The sequence below is a fragment of the Taudactylus pleione genome, unplaced genomic scaffold (assembly GCF_031769625.1).
Source record: "Taudactylus pleione unplaced genomic scaffold, aTauple2 ptg000532l, whole genome shotgun sequence".
In the NCBI taxonomy this organism is placed as follows: Eukaryota; Metazoa; Chordata; class Amphibia; order Anura; family Myobatrachidae; genus Taudactylus; species Taudactylus pleione.
Genome location: NW_028284934.1, coordinates 971,197 through 990,327, shown reverse-complemented (window position 1 = coordinate 990,327; position 19,131 = coordinate 971,197). Strand labels below are relative to the sequence as shown.

Genomic DNA, 19,131 nt, shown 5'->3' with positions numbered 1-19,131 from the left:
TCCAGCTTGAAGCTCCAGGACATGCCAGCGGCAGAAGAAAGAAGCGTGTGACAGTAGAGGACTACAGGGGTGGAAAGCTAAAGAAGTTTCCCCCCCCCTCTGTAAAGCATGTTACTGTAGGTTAAATAAAAATTGTCATTAATTTATACAATTGGTGTTTGCACTGTATATAATTCAGTCTTTAAGTGCGCCTGAGACCCAACACCTGCATCTGTCATTAAAAAGGTACAAAAAGTCAATAACACACAGATGCAGGGGTGTATGTCCTATTTGCCAGGATTTCACTCAGCAGGGGCACGCCGGCCGATGGGGGTTGACGCCCACAGTCATATACTGTACAGTATCCCTGTTGCCCATCACAGTGATTTCACAGCTGCCCGGCACTTACAGTAGAATACAGTACAGTAGACATACAGTACTGTATACACTGAGGGACGTTTTCAATTTTGGGGTGGTCTATTTACTGTTTTTAGCTGGTCTCGTCTTTTCACTCCAAGGGGGTCTATTTACTGTACTAAGCAGTGTTAGACAGTGAGAAGTGATAAAAAAGTGATAAGGTGTCAGTCAATCAGCTCCCAACTGTCATTTTTCAAACACAGCCTGTGAGATGACAGTTGGGAGCACATTGGTTGGCACTTTTGCACCCATTGGAGCAAAAACACGGGATTGGCTAAAAAAAGTTTACTGTTGTCGTGTATTAAGTTAAAGCTTAGACAGAGATAAAATTGTAGATACAGTAAATAGCACCAACCAATCAGATCCTAACTGTCACTGTACAGGCTGTGTTTGAAAAATGACAGTTACAGTAGTAGCTAATTGGTTGGTGCTACTGTATTTACAGTTTCTCCAAGCTTTATGAAATCACCCCTTAAGAGTGGTGTGCAAATAATAAAAGTACAGAATGGGTGACACTGTACTGTACTGTATATTCTTACCTTTTACTTGATACCGTATCAATAAATTTAAATACATTTATCCACAGAACCAAGTAAAGACAGAAAACGTTGTACTGAATAAAATAAATTTTAATAAAAATCAAAAATAAACAAAAATAAAGTGAACAAAAAATTAAAAAATAAATCCACCAGGTGGTGGGCCATCTGGCGATATAAGGCCAAAAATAGAATAATCTGTTCTGTAGGGAGAAAAAAAAGGGTACAGTATTACAACACTAATATACAATATTGTACAATCTTGACACTACCGTAAATACTGTACTCTACCTTGAGTCAGGCGTGGTCCCTGCCTCCCTTGTGGTCCCTGACTGAAGACTGTATTGGAAAAAAATATATTCACATTAATAGTGCTGTATTTACTGTACAGTCTAAACATTGCTACGCCAAAGGTCACTATACTGACTGAAGCTTCAGGCTGGCAGACAGAGGGATACTTTAGGTGCAGTGTAGATACAGTACAGTAATGATTGATGACCCTGCACTGAACAACTGCTTGTTCAGAGTAGGCTCATTACTTACTGTACTGACAAACGACTGCATGATTACAATGTCGTAATCATGCAGTGGTTGTCATACCGGTATTTTTAAGTGGATGGGCACCTTTTAGAGTGATGTCCTTTATAAAAAAAATAAAAACACAAAGTGTGGAAGGAGAAGAGGTTGGAGATGCGTCTTTGTAGTACAGAAGAGAGAGAGAGAAGCTGTGAAAACAAAAAAGGATAGAGACAGTACAGAAGAAGACAATGTACAGTTGTGTAGGGTACAGTACTTACACGGCCTGTGAGGCCTGCTTCGCCCCACTTCTGGCAACTGGCCAGTGGGGGGTTGTGGATGAGGCCTTCCACTTTCCCGCACTGTGGGGAAAAAAAAAAATATTCCAGTTACACAAGTAGAGAAACAATTAGTGTGTAAGGAGAAGACGTTGGACATGGGTCTTTGGAGTACAGGACGAAGAGAGAGGCAGTGTAAAAAGGAGAGCACAATGTACAGTAGTGCACGGTACTTACTCAGGGCGGCAAGCCGCATTCTAAATGAGGCGAATGAACCGCCACTGGAGGGTGGTGGTGCCGCCGGTGTTGGTGCCTCCGCTGCCGCCGTTGGTGGTGGTGGTGGTAGGACTGTGGAAAAAGAAGAGTTTCCATCAAAACCATTTGGAAACAAATAAACTGTGTAATGGTGCGTACACACTACACGATATGCTCCCTGAGTTGCCCACTTTATCGCCTAGTGTGTACGCACCATAAATCTTGAACAGAGCCTCTATAACAACAAAAAACAAACACAGACAGAGGGAGAAAAAGAGAGAGGGAGGGGGAGAGGAAGAGAGAAAGAGAGAGAGAGAGATAGAGAGAGACTGACAAGGGTAAAAAAGGAGAGCGATACAGTGCTGTACAAAACAAAGTGGTGTACTTTACTTACACAGCACGGAGACGCGAGTGGGTGGTGGAGGGGTAGTCGGCGGGGAGACGCTGCCAGTGGGTGCTGGTGTTGGTGGTAGCACTGTGGACAAACAACAGTTTCCATCAAAACCATTTGGAAACAAATAAACTGTGTAATGGTGCGTACACACTACACGATATGCTCCCTGAGTAGCCCACTTTATCGCCTAGTGTGTACGCACCATTAATCTTGAACAGAGAGAGGGAGGGAGAATAGGCAGAGAGGGAGAGAGAAAAATATACAGTACTCTACTTACGCGTACAGAGGCCAGGGAGCTGTGGCTCCGGCTGCTCCTGTTTGAATTTTTTAACTGTGTGTTTAAGAAAAAAAGATGATACGGTACAAAAAATAACACCTACATACTGTAAATTGTCTTCTGTATCACTCATTTTTTCTGTGTTTGTATTGGTGTTATGTATAGTACTGTATACTGTAGTAGTGTAAGGTACAGTACTTACGCGGGCAAAAACACAAATTTTGGTCAGTGGGGGACTGGCGGCGAGGCTTTTCTTGTTGCAGAACTGTGGTGGGAAAAAAACAGTTATACAAGTACAGTAGAGAAAGAATTACAGTAGGGCGTGATTCTGATCCGCGCGTAACCGGGTCGATTGTCCGGCAGTGCACGCGAGCACCGGAGCAAGTGAGATGGGTCTTTGTAGTACGGGAGGGAGAGAGAGACACTGTGAACGTAAAAATAAGGAGTGCGATACAGTAGAAGACAATGTACAGTAGTGGACGGTACAGTACTTACACAAAATGGATTGCCTCCTTTTCCAGTCATCCCTGGTCGTCCCTTCTGTGCCTTGCACTGTGGGTAACAAAAAATTGTCATTTTACATGAAAACAATATGGAAAAATGTCGCACACGCATCCTTGGTGATTTACTGCATACAGTTCACACTAGATGATATGAACAACACTGTATAATGTACTGTACTGTATCATTGAACAATATTGTTAGCATTCATCCAAATCGTCTAGTGTGTATGCACCTAAAGACAGGTCACCGCAACATACTGTACAGTACTGGAAAATAAGAAAAACACAAGGAGAGAAAGAATTAGTGTGTATTGAGAAGAGGTTGGAGATGCATGGAGAGAGAGAGAGAGAGAGAGACAGTAAGTATACAGTGGTAGAACAATGTAATGTACAGTACACTACTGTACTTACAGATCGGGGCAGGGCTGCTGCCTGCCTCCACGATAAAGCAATCATCTGTGTGTCAAAGAGAAACAAATGTTGACAAGTCAAAAAATTATTGAAAACACACGACGGAGAGAAAAAAAAGAGAGAAAGAGACAGAGAGACAGAGAGAGAAAAATAGAGAGAGAGAAAATGAGAGAGAGAGAACAATGTACTGTAGTGTACAGTACTGTACTTACGCAGACTCTCGCTGGGGGCGGCTGGGGGTACCGTCTCTGGCACTGTGGGAAAAAAAACATGTAAAGAGAGAGAGAGAAAGAGAGAGACAGGGAGAGAGAGAAAGAGAGAGATAGGGGGAGAGGGCGAGAGAGAAAGAGAGAGATAGGGGGAGAGGGCAAGAGAGAAAGACAGAGGGGGAGAGAGAGAGGGAGAGGGAGGGAGAGAAAGAAATAGAGGGAGGGAGAGAAAGAAAGAGGGAGAAAGAGAGAGAAAGAGAAAAAAGACAGAGAGAAACAAAGCAGAGGGAGAGAGAGAAAGATAGAGGGGGAGAGAGGGATAGAGAAAGGGAGAGAGAGAGAAAGGGAGAGAAAGAAAGAGAGGGAGGGAGAGAAAGAGAAAGCGAGAGAAAAAAAAGAGAGAGAAAAAGAGAGAGGGGGGAGAGAGAGGGAGGGAGAGAAAGAAAGAGAGGGAGGGAGGGAGAGAAAGAGAAAAAGAGAGAGAGAGAAACAAAGGAGAGGGAGAGAGAGAGAGAGAGAGAGAGAGAGAGAGAGAAAGATAAAGAAAGGGAGAGAGGGATAGAGAGAGAAAGATAAAGAAAGGGAGAGAGGGATAGAGAGAGAAAGATAAAGAAAGGGAGAGAGAAAAAGAGAGAGGAAAAAAAAGACAGAAAGAGACAGAGAAAAAGAGAGAGAGAGAGAAAGGAGAGGGAGAGAGAGAGAAAGATAGAGGGGGAGAGAGGGATAGAGAAAGAGAAATGGAGAGAGAATGAGAGAAAGAGAGGGAGGGAAAGAAAGAAAGAGAGGGAGGGAGAGAAAGAGAGAGAAAGAGAGAGAAAAAAAGATAGAGAAAGAGAGAGAGAGAGGGGGGGAGAGAGGGGGGAGAGAGGGAGGGAGAGAAAGAAAGAGAGAGAAACAGGAGTGAGACAGAGAGAGAGATACATACTCAACTTTAACATTACAACAGTATATACTGTACTATATTACAGTATTAATACAAAATGTCCTATAGTATAAAACTGTATACAGTACTTACTTGGCTGGGGAGGGGAGTCTGGGTCCTCCTCTTGCCCTGGGGAGGGCACTTCAATGTCTTCAACTAAAATACACAAGGACAGAAACAGTTATTGTGTAAGGAGAAGACGTTGGAGATGTTTTAAGAGAGAGAGAGAGAGAGAAACAGAGGGAGACAGGGAGAGAAAGAGAGAGAGAGAAAAAGAAAGAGAAAAACAGGGAAAGAGCGAAAAAGAGAGAGGAAAATTAAAGAGAGAAAGATAAAAAGAAAGAAAGAGGGAGAGAGAGAAACAGAGAAAGAGATAAAGAGAGAGAGAGAGAGAAAAATAAAGAGAGAAAAACAGAGGGAGAGAAAGAGAGATAAAGAGAGAGAGAGATACAGTACTGTAGAAAAAAATGTGGTGTAGTGTACTTACGAGGCCAGATGAGGCCACTGGGGCCAGGACAGTAGGCTTCCGTTGGTGATACTGTTGAAAAAAAATAATGTTACTATTACACTAGTACAGAAAAGAGAGACACTGAGAAAGAGAGAGAGGGATAAAGAGAGAGAGAGAAAGAGATACCATAGGTAGAGAGAGACTGACAAGGGAAGAAAAGGAGAGATCTACAGTGCTGTAGAAAACAATGTGGTGTACTGTACTTAGAGGGCAGGGGGCTTCCTGCAGCCTCCTCATCAATGACGAGTCTGTCTGTGTGTACAGTATAAGAAAAAAAATATTATACAAAAAATCAAAAAGGCAGTAGCATGACACTATTGTGTCCATACTGTAACTGTTGTAATCATTACCACTGTCATTTGAGGAGGCTGCAGAAGGTGGTGGTGCTGGTGGTCGTAGAGGTAGGACTGTGGAAAAAGAACACTGTACTGTCAGTTTCCCTCAAAACCATTTTTAAACAAATAAACTGTACAAATTTTGTCCAGAGTCTCCATAACACCAAAAACAAACACACAAATGAGAGAGAGAGAGAGAGAGAGAGAGAGAAAGAGAACAGTGTAGAGTAGTGTGTACTGTACTGCCGGCGGTGGTGGTGGTTGAGTCGGCGGTGGTGGCGCTACCGGGGCAGGGGGGGCTTCTCGCCCTGTGGGGAAAAATACATGTCGTCATTAAGGAGCATTTGAAAACAAGAGTTCAGACCTCTATTCCAAATTGGAGAGGGATTACGGTACAGTACTGTAGCTATTGATTAAAATACAAACCAATACAGTATACTGTAGTACAAAAACTACTGTAGTCTGTGAAGCTGGCATTGGGCCCAACATAAAACAGTATGGTACTGTATTGTCCTGTATATAAAAAAATATACAGTCCAGTAAAGTACTGTATGACCAAGTGGTGCAACGTCACACATACTGTAGGCTATGTGGGTGGCACTGTCGCCACCCCACGAGCTGTACAAGATGGCACATGCGCATGACACTGGAGCCCGAACCCAGCGGAGGACCCCGCTGAGGACTTTGCGAGACCTCGCCGTAGGGGTACGTACGGTATGAATAAATACAGTACCAGTGGAATTTTCGTTTGTATCACAGTGATACCAAACAAAATTTCCCCCTGGTACAGTATTTCCGTTCGTTTGTAAATGGGGCAGCCTGTGAGATGACAGTTGGGAGCTGATTGGAGACCCCTGATTCTGTCCATGACGTACAGTAATAATGTCAGACTTAAAGGGGGCAGGGGCAGCACAGAAAAATAGTGTGTACAGTACTGTAGGTTAACATAGATTTGGTCGACAGAGATTAGAATGGTGGATCAATCAACTTGCCTTTTGTTACTGTAGGTTTATTAATCAAACAAGCCATGTCGACCAATAGTGTGTAACCCTTTAGTCCATGTACAGTACTGTAGATTTAATCAGCCCATCAATCAAATGTCTGCCAGTCATGTCAGTATGTGTTAACAACTGTCAGTCATAGTCAGATACTGTACTATCCAACACCCTACAGTGCAGTGTACAGTAATGTAGAGTATGTCAGAGTCGTGCATTGTACTGTATTCGTTATTGTACAGTATACTGTAATTCATGTGATTATACAGCAATACTGTACTTACTTCGCCTTATATGCCTCCGGATGCGCTGTAGGCGAGGCCTATCCCTCCGCAGCAGGTCACTCCACCTGCGCTGCAGTGAGCGAACATTGCGGCGCAGGCCGTATAGCCGGTGGATCTCACGGCTCGCACCTCTGTAGGCGAGCTCTTTGTCGTGGTTAGTGGCGAACGCTTGGTCCCGCCACTTAAACAACACAAAGAGCTCGCCGGACGAGTACCGTCTTGCCCTCATCAAAGCCATTTTGACTAGCCAGTGACGCACGTCGTACTTCGCACGACGCATGGCGTCCTCCAACTGCGCATGCTCAGTTTCTGCAGTTATGAAATCACTATTCTGTGGTGCTAAATTGTACGGCACCGTCAGTTTTGAATATTCAGTACAGGCACATTCATAGCGGCACACTAGTTGTCCTAGCAGACGGGGGATGGTGTCTTTGGCAATGGTGACAATTCGTAGCATTTTTGAGGACACTAGGGCAGAGCTGACTGCTTACAGTAAATGGATTAACAAAGCTTCCTTTATTATGGTAATGTAAGGCTCTTGGCTTGCTTTGGGGGAAGGGACCTGATGCACTGTGTATGACTTTCGGCCCACTGGGCATGCGCCAGAAATCCCATCGCAACCCTCCTACTGGGCATGCGCCCGCCAGAGATGGAAATGCAACAGAATACAATACTGTACCGACTGCAGTAATACAGCCAACTGCGCATGCTCAGTGATAGCATAGCGCTACATGGCGTATGGCTTGGCGCCACAGATCCCATTGTACCCCCCTCCATTTGTAATCCATCGCAGATGGCTGACAGCCACCATAGCGCCAACCGTGTAATACAGAGAGCTCTCTCTCATACAGATCCCACTACTACTGTACTTAGTGTGCAAGGTTGGAGCAGCATCACCAATGTCATCAGTTTGGGATGCAACGCTATTTTGCGCATCAAACGCACAGTCAGCTTTGAACACAGAGCGCTCTCTCACAGACGGATACCACTCTCAGACACAGTCCAAGGGACGTAGCCATAGTGCACGAGGCTGAGACCGCATATGCGTTGTCGCATGTTTGCGTTTTGCGGTTTCTGGGCGCACAGTTTGTGATGCAGAGGCAGTAGATTCACTAACAGTTTCTGCAGTTACTGTATGAAATCACTATTCTGTGGTGCTAAATTGTACGGCACCATCAGTTTACAGATGCAGAGCCCTGTCAGCCACCATAGCCACAGTATGAAATCACTATTCAGTGAAATACAGTACAGTACAGAGCCCTCTCTGGGCACTATAGTGTCCAGAGCAGACAGTGACAAAAAAAAAATATACAGTACGGTACAGTATATTCTTTTCCAGGGATCGAACCCCGGACCATAATTCTACCAAAGTGATCACCTAACCCACACGACAGCTACAGTGAACCACAGAGAGTGGCCTCATCCTTGTGCACTCCTCCCGCTGCTGTTTTTTAATTAAAAAAAATAAAAATAAAAATGGTCATACTGTAATGCATCCCATATCAGTGAAAGCTGTGCGTGCATCTAATTATTCTACAGTATCGGTTATACCGTGACAACAACTCCGGCAACTTCTCTACTATTCAGTTACTGCACCGTACCGTATGTACAATACAGTATGTGCAGTGATTTGCATCCTGTTATAAGATGTTACGTACAGTACAGTACAGTGCTATATACTGTATGTATATTATGCGACATTAAAAATACAGTATGGGTTGTGCGTTCATGCAAATGCTGTGATTATGATAGACATTCAGTACAGTGGAGCACTCGCCACCCAGCGGTTAAGCACTATATTACATGCAATTACAAAAGTGGAGCACTCGCCACCCAGTGGTTAAGCACTGTATTACATTCTTCGTTGAAGAATACCACGGTATTCCACAAGTCCATGGCGCGACTCAGAGGCCTGCACGCCACGCGTCCATGGCGCGACTCACGCCACGCCATGAGCAACAAAATAGCTGGGCAGATCTGTATCAGCATTGATAATGCCAGAATCTAGCAATGCTCCCAGATGAATCATCTGCTGTGTTGGAGAAAGTGGTGATTTCTTTCAATTGATGATCTAGCTGTGCCTTTGTAGGCAGGCTATGGTCAGTTGAAGATGGTGTTGCAACACCCCCGGCATCTGTGCCAATATCAGAAGATCATCCAGATATGGCAGTATTCTGACTCCCTGACACCTGAGATTGCAGTCATGACCGCCATTATTTTGGTAAATACCTGGGGAGCCGTAGAAAGGCCAAAGGGTAGAGCCTGAAATTGGTAATGTTGCTGAAGGATAGCAAACCTTAAAAATTGCTGGTGGGATGGGATAACCATGCAATCTCCCGGCTCCATAGCCAAAATAATTGACTGGAGGGTCTCCATGCGGAATTTGGGAACATGGATAAACCTGTTGTGGGTTTTTAGATTTGATATAGAGCGATATGCCCCATTTGGTTTCTGGACCAGAAATAGCTTTGAATAAAAACCCCTTCCCTGTTGAGAAACAGGGACTGGAGTCCTCACCCTTGCCTGCAGCAGGGAGTGAATTTCTTCCTGAAAAGCCAAGGCCCTGCCCACATCCGATAAAGGCTTTGTGGAAAAAAAACAACCCTGTTATAGAGCTATGCCCATGAGGTGAAAACATATGTGGACAACCCATCCAAGGAGGCATTGTTGGAGTAGCCAAACGATCCACCACCTGTATCATAACATGGGACAAAGCAGCAACCCAAGATGGCTCTTGTATGTTCAACAACAGGTAAACCGGACTGGTGAGGTGGCTCTTTAAAACAGACCGCACACAAACCCTCCTTTATGTCCTGTGACATAAAGGAGGGTTTGTGTGCTCCTCCTGTTTCCCTTTATCTTTTGACATGTTTAAAGTAAAGGCAACAATTGCAAACTAATGTGACAGCCTTCACAAACTCTAAATGAATGTGAAGCACTCAGAAAGAAATAACTGTGATAGTTATAATTGACAGATAGAAAAAAAAAATCAGTCAGTCAGCAGCTAGCAAACAGTCACATACAAGGCATATGTAATATAATTACAATGTTCTCAAAATCAACTACAACAACACAAAGTAATAGTAGGATATAGAGCACCGTATACAGTACCTTAACCAAGGGAGAGGTATGCAGGCAGACTGACCCAGACCCTCCTGAGAACAAAAGCTACCAGGTGCACTCCATGGACCGTGAGCATCTCATACAGGTGGAGGGTAAGCGAAGTAGCCCAGATGCGCAAAACCTATTCATCAGGACTGCGTCTGGGTTGGAGCTGCCAGGGGTGTGCCTACCTCCGCTAAGCTGCATTAACAGAGTACGCTGGCCTCGTGGCAGCAGATATGAGTCTGCTGCCGATTCCCTGGCGTCAGACGATTAGACCCCGGCTGGTGTAGTAAGGATGCGGACAAGCCCTGGTACTTACAGCAGCGGCTTCTGGTGAGTCTCTACACTAGAAGGACTCCCGCAAGCGAGGAATCACCTTACTCGACATCTCCGAGCATCTGATGCAGTACAGCTCGCAGCATTGCGGCTAGCTAAGCTCAGCCATGATCCACCGAAATTACCAGCACAAATACTGATGTTGCGGCACGGTAGAGGTAGATTGAGTCACAGCCTGTGCATCTTAATACAGACGCTTAGTACTGCCAACTAAAGAAAAAGTAGAATAAATCAAAATGAAAGCTAATGACTGCCTAAGCAGTCCCCTGTATAAAAGGTGCGTCTGACTGCTGCCACACCAAACTGAAGTCCTATGGCTAGGGGCGGGGTATATATGGGAGGACCCGGGGCATTCTGGAAGCCAAAGCTTTAACTGTTTGGTGCCTGGTCTTCCAACCATAACATCCCCATGGTGTCCCTGTGGATCCCGAAGAATAGATTTAATTTTAACCACCTTGATTTAAATGTAAACCATGTGGGTTAATATCACAGTCCAACAAGGCAACCATTTTTAAACCACTGTAGAAAACCTACCACAATTAAATAAGGGGACACCTTTTTGACACGTGGAGAGCTAGGCTTTAGATCCGCGCATGTGCGGATTTTTTTGTGTGTGCGCTGTTCAAGTTATTGCCTGGTGATCACCAGACAATAACTAAGGGGGTACATTGTTTAGAGACTGCTTTCTCTCTCTAATTAGTTATTTGAAGGTCCCATACCAAGGGCCAAATGTAATAGGGTGAGAGTTTAGAAAATGTGAGAGTTTAGCAGGTCGAGTTTCATCTTCAAAATGGGAAATCTGGATGAATTTTAAATGGTGAGTTTTTTGAGTCTGAAAAACATGCAAGTTTGCTCTGTTGCTTTGTTCTCTGACTTCATTATATTGGCAGAGTTTAAAAAGTGTGAGAAAGCTGTCACATTTTCAAAACTCTCACCCGATTACATTTGGCCCCCAAAGTTTGTCAGGGCCCCTATGGTGAAAAATGTAAAACAAGGGTGAAAAAAAAATTGTATAAAACTTTGACAAGGAAGATGGGCCCCACAGCAGCTGTACCCCTTGCACCCATGGTAGTTATACCCATGCCCCATGTGTGTAGGTCAGTATGAAGGAGATAGCGCACATTTTTATTGCACTAAGCGATTTGTATGGTGATCACTAGGCAATTACTTAAACCTGTCGTCGCTGACCATGTAAACATTCATCCTGTCAACACAGATGAAATTCCGACATGATTAGAAAGTCGACAAAACTGTGTCGCGGTGCAGCACTCACTTACCTGCCAGTGGATCCAGCAGTCACATGATGGCAAGTTCCAGCTGTCTTCCAGTGGTGTGTAATGCACCTAATCCCAACATCCCGCAACACTAATTTCGGCATTCTGCCGAATATTGACATTTCACGTCAACTTTCAGATGTCGACATATTCCATGTCGGCATATCAACAATGCTGACATTACTTAACATTGTGTCGACATTATGATTACATCTCAATAAGACACAATGCCTTTTCTCCAGGTAAAATAGATTGTGTAGTTCAGTTATATTGTTCTCGATATATAAATGAATGAAAAAGCCACTTAATAAATAATAAAAGTGAATGTTTTACAAACCTGATTCAAGATTTACGTGTCTAAAATAATGCATAAATTCTATTATTAAAATTGCTTGAATTATGTAAAACTATTTTATGGGGTAAAAATGGGATTTTGGTACTTACCGGTAAATCCTTTTCTCTGACTCCACAGGAGACACTGGAGGTGCTTACGCTGGGGTATAGAGGCGTGGATAACTGGAGCTGGCACTTTAAATAATTCAGAAGTGTGAAGCTCCTCCCCCTCTATCCCCCATCAGCTCTCAGTTTAGAAAATGAAGACCGAGAGGAGATGGAGAACAACAGGAGTGAAAAGGAGAGAAGATCACACAACAACATATGAAACCAACTGAACAGGCATGCAAAGAGCGCTCAGGTGGGCGTCCAGTGTCCCCGTGGAATCAGAGAAAAGGATTTACCGGTTAGTACCAAAATCCCATTTTCTCTTTCATCCACTAGGAGACACTGGAGGTACTTACGCTGGGGACGTCCCAAAGTTTACCCCACGGGCGGGAGCGCTCTGAAGAACCTGCAGAACAATGCAGCCAAAACTTGATGCAGAAGCCGCAATTGTATCAACCCGTAAAACTTTAGAAAGGGTGAACCAATAACCAAGTGTCCGTATGGCACAATTTTAAGTGGAGGCACACCTCCCAGGCGCCAACGACACACCCACAGAACATGTGGAAAGAGTCGAATGGACACAGGATGCTGACGATCATAAGCCTGACGGATAGTCAGTCTGATCCAACGAGCCAATGTCTGTTTGGCTGCTTGTCAACCCCTCCAAACAGCATCATAGAGGACAAAAAGCGTCTCGGACTAGCGGAGGACGCCATCCGAGCAACATAGATGCGGCAAGCTCAAACCACATCAAGAGTAGAGGAACCAACCGAGTCCTCTATCAAAAAAGGTACCACAATAGGCTGGTTTATGTGGAAAGCCGACACCGACATAGGAAGGAAAGCGGCTACCGTCCTGAGTTCCGCCCCATCAACATGAAAACACAAGGCTTATAGGACAGAGCCTCCAATTCCGAAACTCTGCGAGCCAAAGCCAGGAGGAGGACAGTCTTCCCAGACAAATACTAATAGCAACCTCCTAAATAGGTTCCAAGATAGAAAACTGAAGATATAAAAGTACCAAATTTAAGTCCCAGGGAGCTGTAAGTGGTACAAAAAAGGTGGCTGCACACTCAAAACTTCCTGAAGAACGTCAGCACTACAGGTATGGGGGCCAACTTGCGCTGAAAGAAAATGGAACAAGCAGAAAAAACCTGCACCTTTACAAATCCCAAATTGCAGGCCCGACTAATCCGGTTTGGAGAAAAACAGGAAAACCGGAAGTCCTAGAAGGAAGGTCTTGACCTATACACCCGGTTATAGAAGAATGCCAGGTACAATGATAATGTGCAGCCAAAACCAGGTTCCTGTCGTGAAGCCTATATAGGATAACCGAGTCTGGGATGCCTCCGTGTCTTAAGATATCAATTTCAAGAGCCACCCCATAAACGCAATTGCGCTAATCTGGGGTGTATGAAAAAGACCCTGAAGCAGAATACCCAGGCATAAAGGAAGAGGTCATGGGACATCTGCTAGGGGGGACCGAAGATCCGAGAACCAACTTCTCCGAGGCCAGTTTGTAGCCCCAAGAAAGTCTAAGGCAGACTTGAGTTTCTTTCTATTTAGATGAAGAATTAGAGGGATCGGAGAAAACAGGTAAATGTCGTAGTTTGACGGAACTGTGAGAGTGTGACGACAGCCTTCGCCTGCGGGTCCCTAGTACTTGACATGTATGCTGGGAGCTGATGATTCAAACTAGACGCCATGAAGTCCACTTGAGAACAATCTCATTGATGTACTCTTGCATGGAACACGTCTGGGTGAAGCTTCCATGCTCTAGGATGGCCATCCTGGCTATTCTGCCTACAGAATTACTGACTGACTCACAGCCCGCCTGGAAATCTGAGAGACTTCCCCATGGCTATGCGACTTGAGTTTCTCCCTGGCGGTTGATGTAAGTGACGGCCGTCGCTTTCTGACTGAACTCTTACCGGAATAGGCCTTAGCAACTGTGCTGCTTCTAACAGAGCACTTTAAATTACTCTGAGTTCTAACCCATTTATGGGCCACTGTCTTTCTTGTGTGGACCATTGACCCTGAAATGATAGTTAAGGACCACTGCTCCCATTCTTGGAGACTGGCGCCCGTTGTCACTATTATCCAATTCCATACTCCGAATGGGATTGTACCCACCAGAGGGGAGCTACCCTGGTGGCCTGAGCCAAACGGATTAGTCGATGTAGATTCAGGTGAGATCCTGATTCCTGTGATAGCAGGTCTGGTTGGAACACTCGGAAGTGGAATCGTCCGAATTGTAGTGTCTTGAAAGCAGCTACCATCTTCCACAAGAGACGCAGACAAAGAAGCAAGGGCACCCTCTTCAGTCTAAGGACTAGTTGAACCAGCAGCCGGATATCCCAAGCTTTGTCATCTGGAAGGAAAATCCTGTGTAATACCGTATACCGGATCATCCCCATAAACTGGAGTCTCTGGCCGGACTGAGATTGGATTTCTTGAAATTGATTATCCAACCGTTAGTATTAAAGTCTAATATGACAGAGAAGTGTAAGAGTAGAGATTCCGATGGAACCTTGATTAACAGGTCGTCCAAATAAGGATTAATGTTCACTCCTGACGACCGAAGTGTGCACCGTTCTTGGAAGTATTCCAAAACCAGGTCAATGCATAGAGCAAGCTCTTCTTCCATCTTCCTGTTCAAACAATCCATTTAATATATGGCTCCCAGACAGGGGCCGTATGAGATATTAAGCTGATAAGAACAGATACTACCTTTGATCTTAGCCAAAAGGCAGAGAAGCGATCTTGCAAGGTTGTAAAATGCAGGAAGTGCGGTTTCCAAATGGGGACATGGAAATAAGCGAACATCCAAGGAAATTAGGAACTCCTCTGGTTCCAAGCTCGCAATGACAGACTGAAGTGACTCCATATTGAAACTATACATCGTCAGATACATTTAAGTATCTCAGTGTTGATGGGCCTGTCTGATTCATCCGACTTGGGCACCACAAAGAGGTTTGAGTAAAACACCCCACATTGTTGATACACTGGAACTGGAACTAGCCCCGTCTAACTTTGTAGAGACTGGATACCGTCCCGCAGAATCCTGTCCCTGTGTGAATGCCTGTTAGTGAGCTCTCACTGCAGGAGATCCAAAGTGGGACGGAAGCCCGTCATGCCACCGGTTTCTTAGCTAGATTCTATTCCTGTCACCATGCAGCTGTATGTGGGCAATCTCTACCTCTGTCACCCCTTGCTTGCATGGGAGCAACTTGGCTCTACCACGAAAGAGCAGTGGCGCATCAAAAGAATGAAATGAGGGTCCAGTTTAAGTTCTCCTGGGAGAACCAGAGAGCTCTGCGGGCAGAAATAGCAGAAGCGGATATGCGAGTACTGATCTGATTGATCTCCCTGGAAGCCTTGCCCAGGAACACTGCAGACTCACGGATGTGTTCTGCCACTAGACGTAACTCAGAGCTCCTCCCCCTCTGGACTATAATCATCTGCCCAGCAAGTTGCAGCTTTGTTAACCCAGGCGCTAACAATTGTAGGCCTAAATTGAGCTACCGCTGCAGTATAAATAGATTGTAGAGTTTTTTCCAACTTACAATCAGGAAGGCCCTTAAGTAACGTAGTCCCGGAACAGGAAGCGTAGTTTTCTTAAAAAGACGAGAAACAGACGTCTAAACATGAGGTAGTGTTTCCCACTTTTCCAACCTGGATGATGGAAATAGCCGGATGGGCAACGACGCCTCCTATCCGTCCGTTTTCAGGCCACTGAAAACTGTTCCTGAAGCTGCGGGAACGAAAAAAAAAAAAAAAAATAGCCGACCGCTTTGGTCGGTTTTCAAATGTATAAGGTAGATTAAGGAGCTGCCTAATCGCCAGAATCATGGGTTCCACCACCGTAGAGGTGGATTGTAAGTCTTAAGGTGCAGTACCATCCAAAAGTTCTTCCAATTCACCTTTCGTATCCTCATATGTGAGGAGTTCCTCGTCCGACTACTCTGGCTGGAGTACGTTCGTAAGAGAATGTTTTTCAATAGGTTTCTGGAGGAAGTGGAAGGTATAGTAGCAGCGGCACCTATAACCAGTACCAGGCTGTGTAGAGATTTGTTAACCCTGCTATCCGGGGAGGTTGAGACCTATGAGCCTTAGCCAACTCTGACGATAAGTCCGCCATAACTCCTACCATGTCAGCGGCCCATGGAGGAGTAGGTGAGGCAGAGATAGCCGCGGTAGGGTCTATTACTAAAGTACGGAGAACATACAAACTCAACACGGATACAGCCATGGTCGGGAACCGCACCCACAACCCCAGCACTGTGAGGCAGCATTATAATTGAAAACATTTTTTTTTTTTCAGTAGGTTTCTCTCACTTGAGCTTAATGAGGAACCAGGCTTAGTTTGTTAGTACATTTAGAACAAACAAACATCTACTGTGAAGCCTTATGTCTGCCTCATTTATACACACACTGTTCACACATACAGATAGTAACATCGTGGATAAAACAGAAGGCTAAAGTTGGGAACAGGGGAGGTTCACAGATTAGATCCCCCTGCTCACTATACACTCAGTTGCTGGAAGCAGGAGCCTTCTGTATAATCAACTGCACCCTACCTATAAGGGAGAGATGCAGGCAATAAATAACTCCGGCAGACACGCTGTTTGTGACAGCTCTGTGCCGCTTAGATCAGAGAGAGAGAGAGAGTGCGTGCTGCTCCTCCCTGGGTTAGCTCCAAGGGAGAGATGCAGGCATTAAATCATTACACCGGCAGACACGCTGTTTGTTACAGCTCTGTGCCGCTTATAACAGAGAGAGCAATAGCCCGTGCTGTTGTAGCTCCGCCCCCTTTTTCAAAGCCTCATGCTCCCAACATGGCTTCTGCCATTACTCTATGTCAGCCCCGTTCGCACTGACCACGGGAGTTGAGGGTTGTGGCAGGGAGCAGCGCTGAGCGCTATGTGTAACACAGCCTCATAGTAAAAGCGCTGAGCAGCGGGGTGGGAGCTGGGGGATGCGCAGGCACATACTCACTCCTACCCTCCAACATGACCTGTTCCATTAGGTACAAAATGCTCTGCTCCTGCACTTCCCACCTAATGTGTGATTGCAGTCACCTGTATTGAACTAGGTAATTGATGAGTCAGGTGTTTCAGCACAGGTGTCTGCAATCATAAATTAAGTGGGAAGTCCAGGAACAGAGCATTTTGTACCTAATGGAGTGGGTCATGTTGGAGGGTCTGCTCACTGCGCTCCCCTGGAGGTCTCTCTCGGCAGCTTGTCAGCACTCTCCTTCAGTGACACTATTGTGCCACAGCAGATCTTCTTGCTGAGAGATGTGCTGTTTGGCAGTAAGGAGCTGTCAGTTGCTTTTAGCATAAGCACTGTGCACTCCTTCCTGATCGCTAAAGATCAGGTCGCCAGGTACCCGGACCCCACCTTTAGAGAGGTGGTGAAGGATACCGATTAAGTTTAAAAGATGCATTAAAAATAAATAACCTAGATAAAATAAAATCAAATGTATTGCTGGAGCACAGCATGTAGTGACCAGCTCCAAGGGCACATTTTCTAAACGGAGGGCTAATGGGGGATAGAGGGGGAGGAGCTTCACACTTCTGAATTATTTAAAGTGCCAGCTCCAGTCATCCAAGCCTCTATACCCCAGCGTAAGCACCTCCAGTGTCCCCTAGTGGATGAAAGAAAAATGTTTTTGTGTACTATTAGGCCCAATTCATAGATGTACGCAAACCCAATGGTTTAAGTACATCTCCAATGTTTAACTGCGTATGCGCAGGATTCGTACTACACATGTGCAGATCGGGTCCTGCGTCCTCAGACACAGTACGGCTGCAGACATGAGGTGAGTGACAGTCTGCAGCAGTTTTCGGGGCGGCGGGGAACTTTATAAAACATTGGTGTGCCTTCCCCGTTTTGTAGGTGGCCTTGGCAGCGTGAAAACACCAGCCATCCTGAGTAACGCGGATGATCTGATGATGCATTTTCATCACAGCAGCGGATCACAAAAGCAATCAATGAGCGTCTTTTTACTAGATGCCTCCTGTTGCTTTTACATATTTTCGCACTGCAGCGGTGTCTGTACGGCATCCATCTCTGAATAAGGCCCATAGTAAAGAAATCTTGGTGTGGTTTTCTATTGTTTGAGCAATACAGGTGATTGTTTCAGAGTACTTTCCAGGCAAATTCCTGGATTCTATGTTCGGTTTTGTTTTATGCACTATGTAAACCTGGACATGCAATACTTTGAAAATCCCTACACGTGAAATACTGCAGAATAAAAATCTTTAGAAACTCCTGATGCATACTGTAGATCAAAACAAACACGCCAAAGAATAACAAACACTGAATATAGGTCATATTTGAATATTATATTTATAAACAGTTGTAATGTTTTTTTTGTACAAGCAGCGATCCCACATCACTGACATTCAGAAATTATTACAAACGCAGCATTATTAAATAGAAATACTGAGTAAAACCATCCACACTGAAGCTGAGAAGGTGCTAATGTGTCTACTTCAAGAATAAAACAAAAAAACAACACACATGCCCTTGTAAACATTTATGGTGCAAACAGGTTTCCCTTTTAGAAATAGCACTCTCAGGTGGTGTGTAAATCATTAAATTATCACTTGCATAATAAAAGTGGTTACAATGCACCCAATACCTGGAGAGAAAAGTGTTCATTTTGTGGGTTGAACTAATATTCGTGAGATTGCAACAATGAATATTAGTCATATTAGTCATGAAGTGCATTAGCCATGTTTTTGATTAAGATACATTGAATGCTTAGGGGGAGATTTAATAAAGCTTGGAGAGAGATCAATTGGAGATAAATAGCACCAACCAATCAACTCCTGTCACTTTACAGGCTGTGTTTGAAAAATGCCAGTTAGGAGATGATTGGTTGGTGCTATTTATCTCCATTTTTATCTCTCTCCAAGCTTTATTAAATACCCCCCTTAGTACTTTAGCACATTTAAAATGGCTGACTCCAAAGCCAGTGGGCACAGGAATTGCTTAAATGTTGCTCTCAATTCAAATCTCTTATGCTTTATTATGTGTTTTGTTCGCTGTGCACAAAAGTATTTTCCTAGAAGAGCTCATTCACAAATTAGAATTATTTTCAAGTTGGGAATTTTCAGTATGCACACATAAAAACATAAAAATATTAA

At 44.6% G+C, this 19,131-nt stretch overlaps 1 protein-coding gene and 1 non-coding gene across 2 annotated transcripts; both read right to left on the bottom strand.

Annotated features, from left to right (window-relative positions):
* Positions 1-1,025: 1,025 nt before the first annotated feature.
* On the bottom strand, positions 1,026-17,937 carry LOC148501149 (uncharacterized). Its single transcript, XM_088450858.1, has 14 exons — positions 17,742-17,937; positions 16,555-16,621; positions 5,784-5,848; positions 5,185-5,235; positions 4,791-4,853; positions 3,779-3,820; positions 3,567-3,611; positions 2,855-2,917; positions 2,653-2,706; positions 2,376-2,456; positions 1,964-2,074; positions 1,730-1,810; positions 1,224-1,271; positions 1,026-1,135 (listed from the first exon to the last, which is right to left on the bottom strand). Exons 1-14 carry the CDS (start codon positions 17,935-17,937, stop codon positions 1,026-1,028), a joined length of 1,077 nt encoding a protein of 358 aa, XP_088306984.1.
* Positions 14,555-14,736, bottom strand: LOC148501150 (U2 spliceosomal RNA). Its single transcript, XR_015870082.1, has one exon. It is a non-coding gene; the product is annotated as a U2 spliceosomal RNA (small nuclear RNA).
* Positions 17,938-19,131: the final 1,194 nt, after the last annotated feature.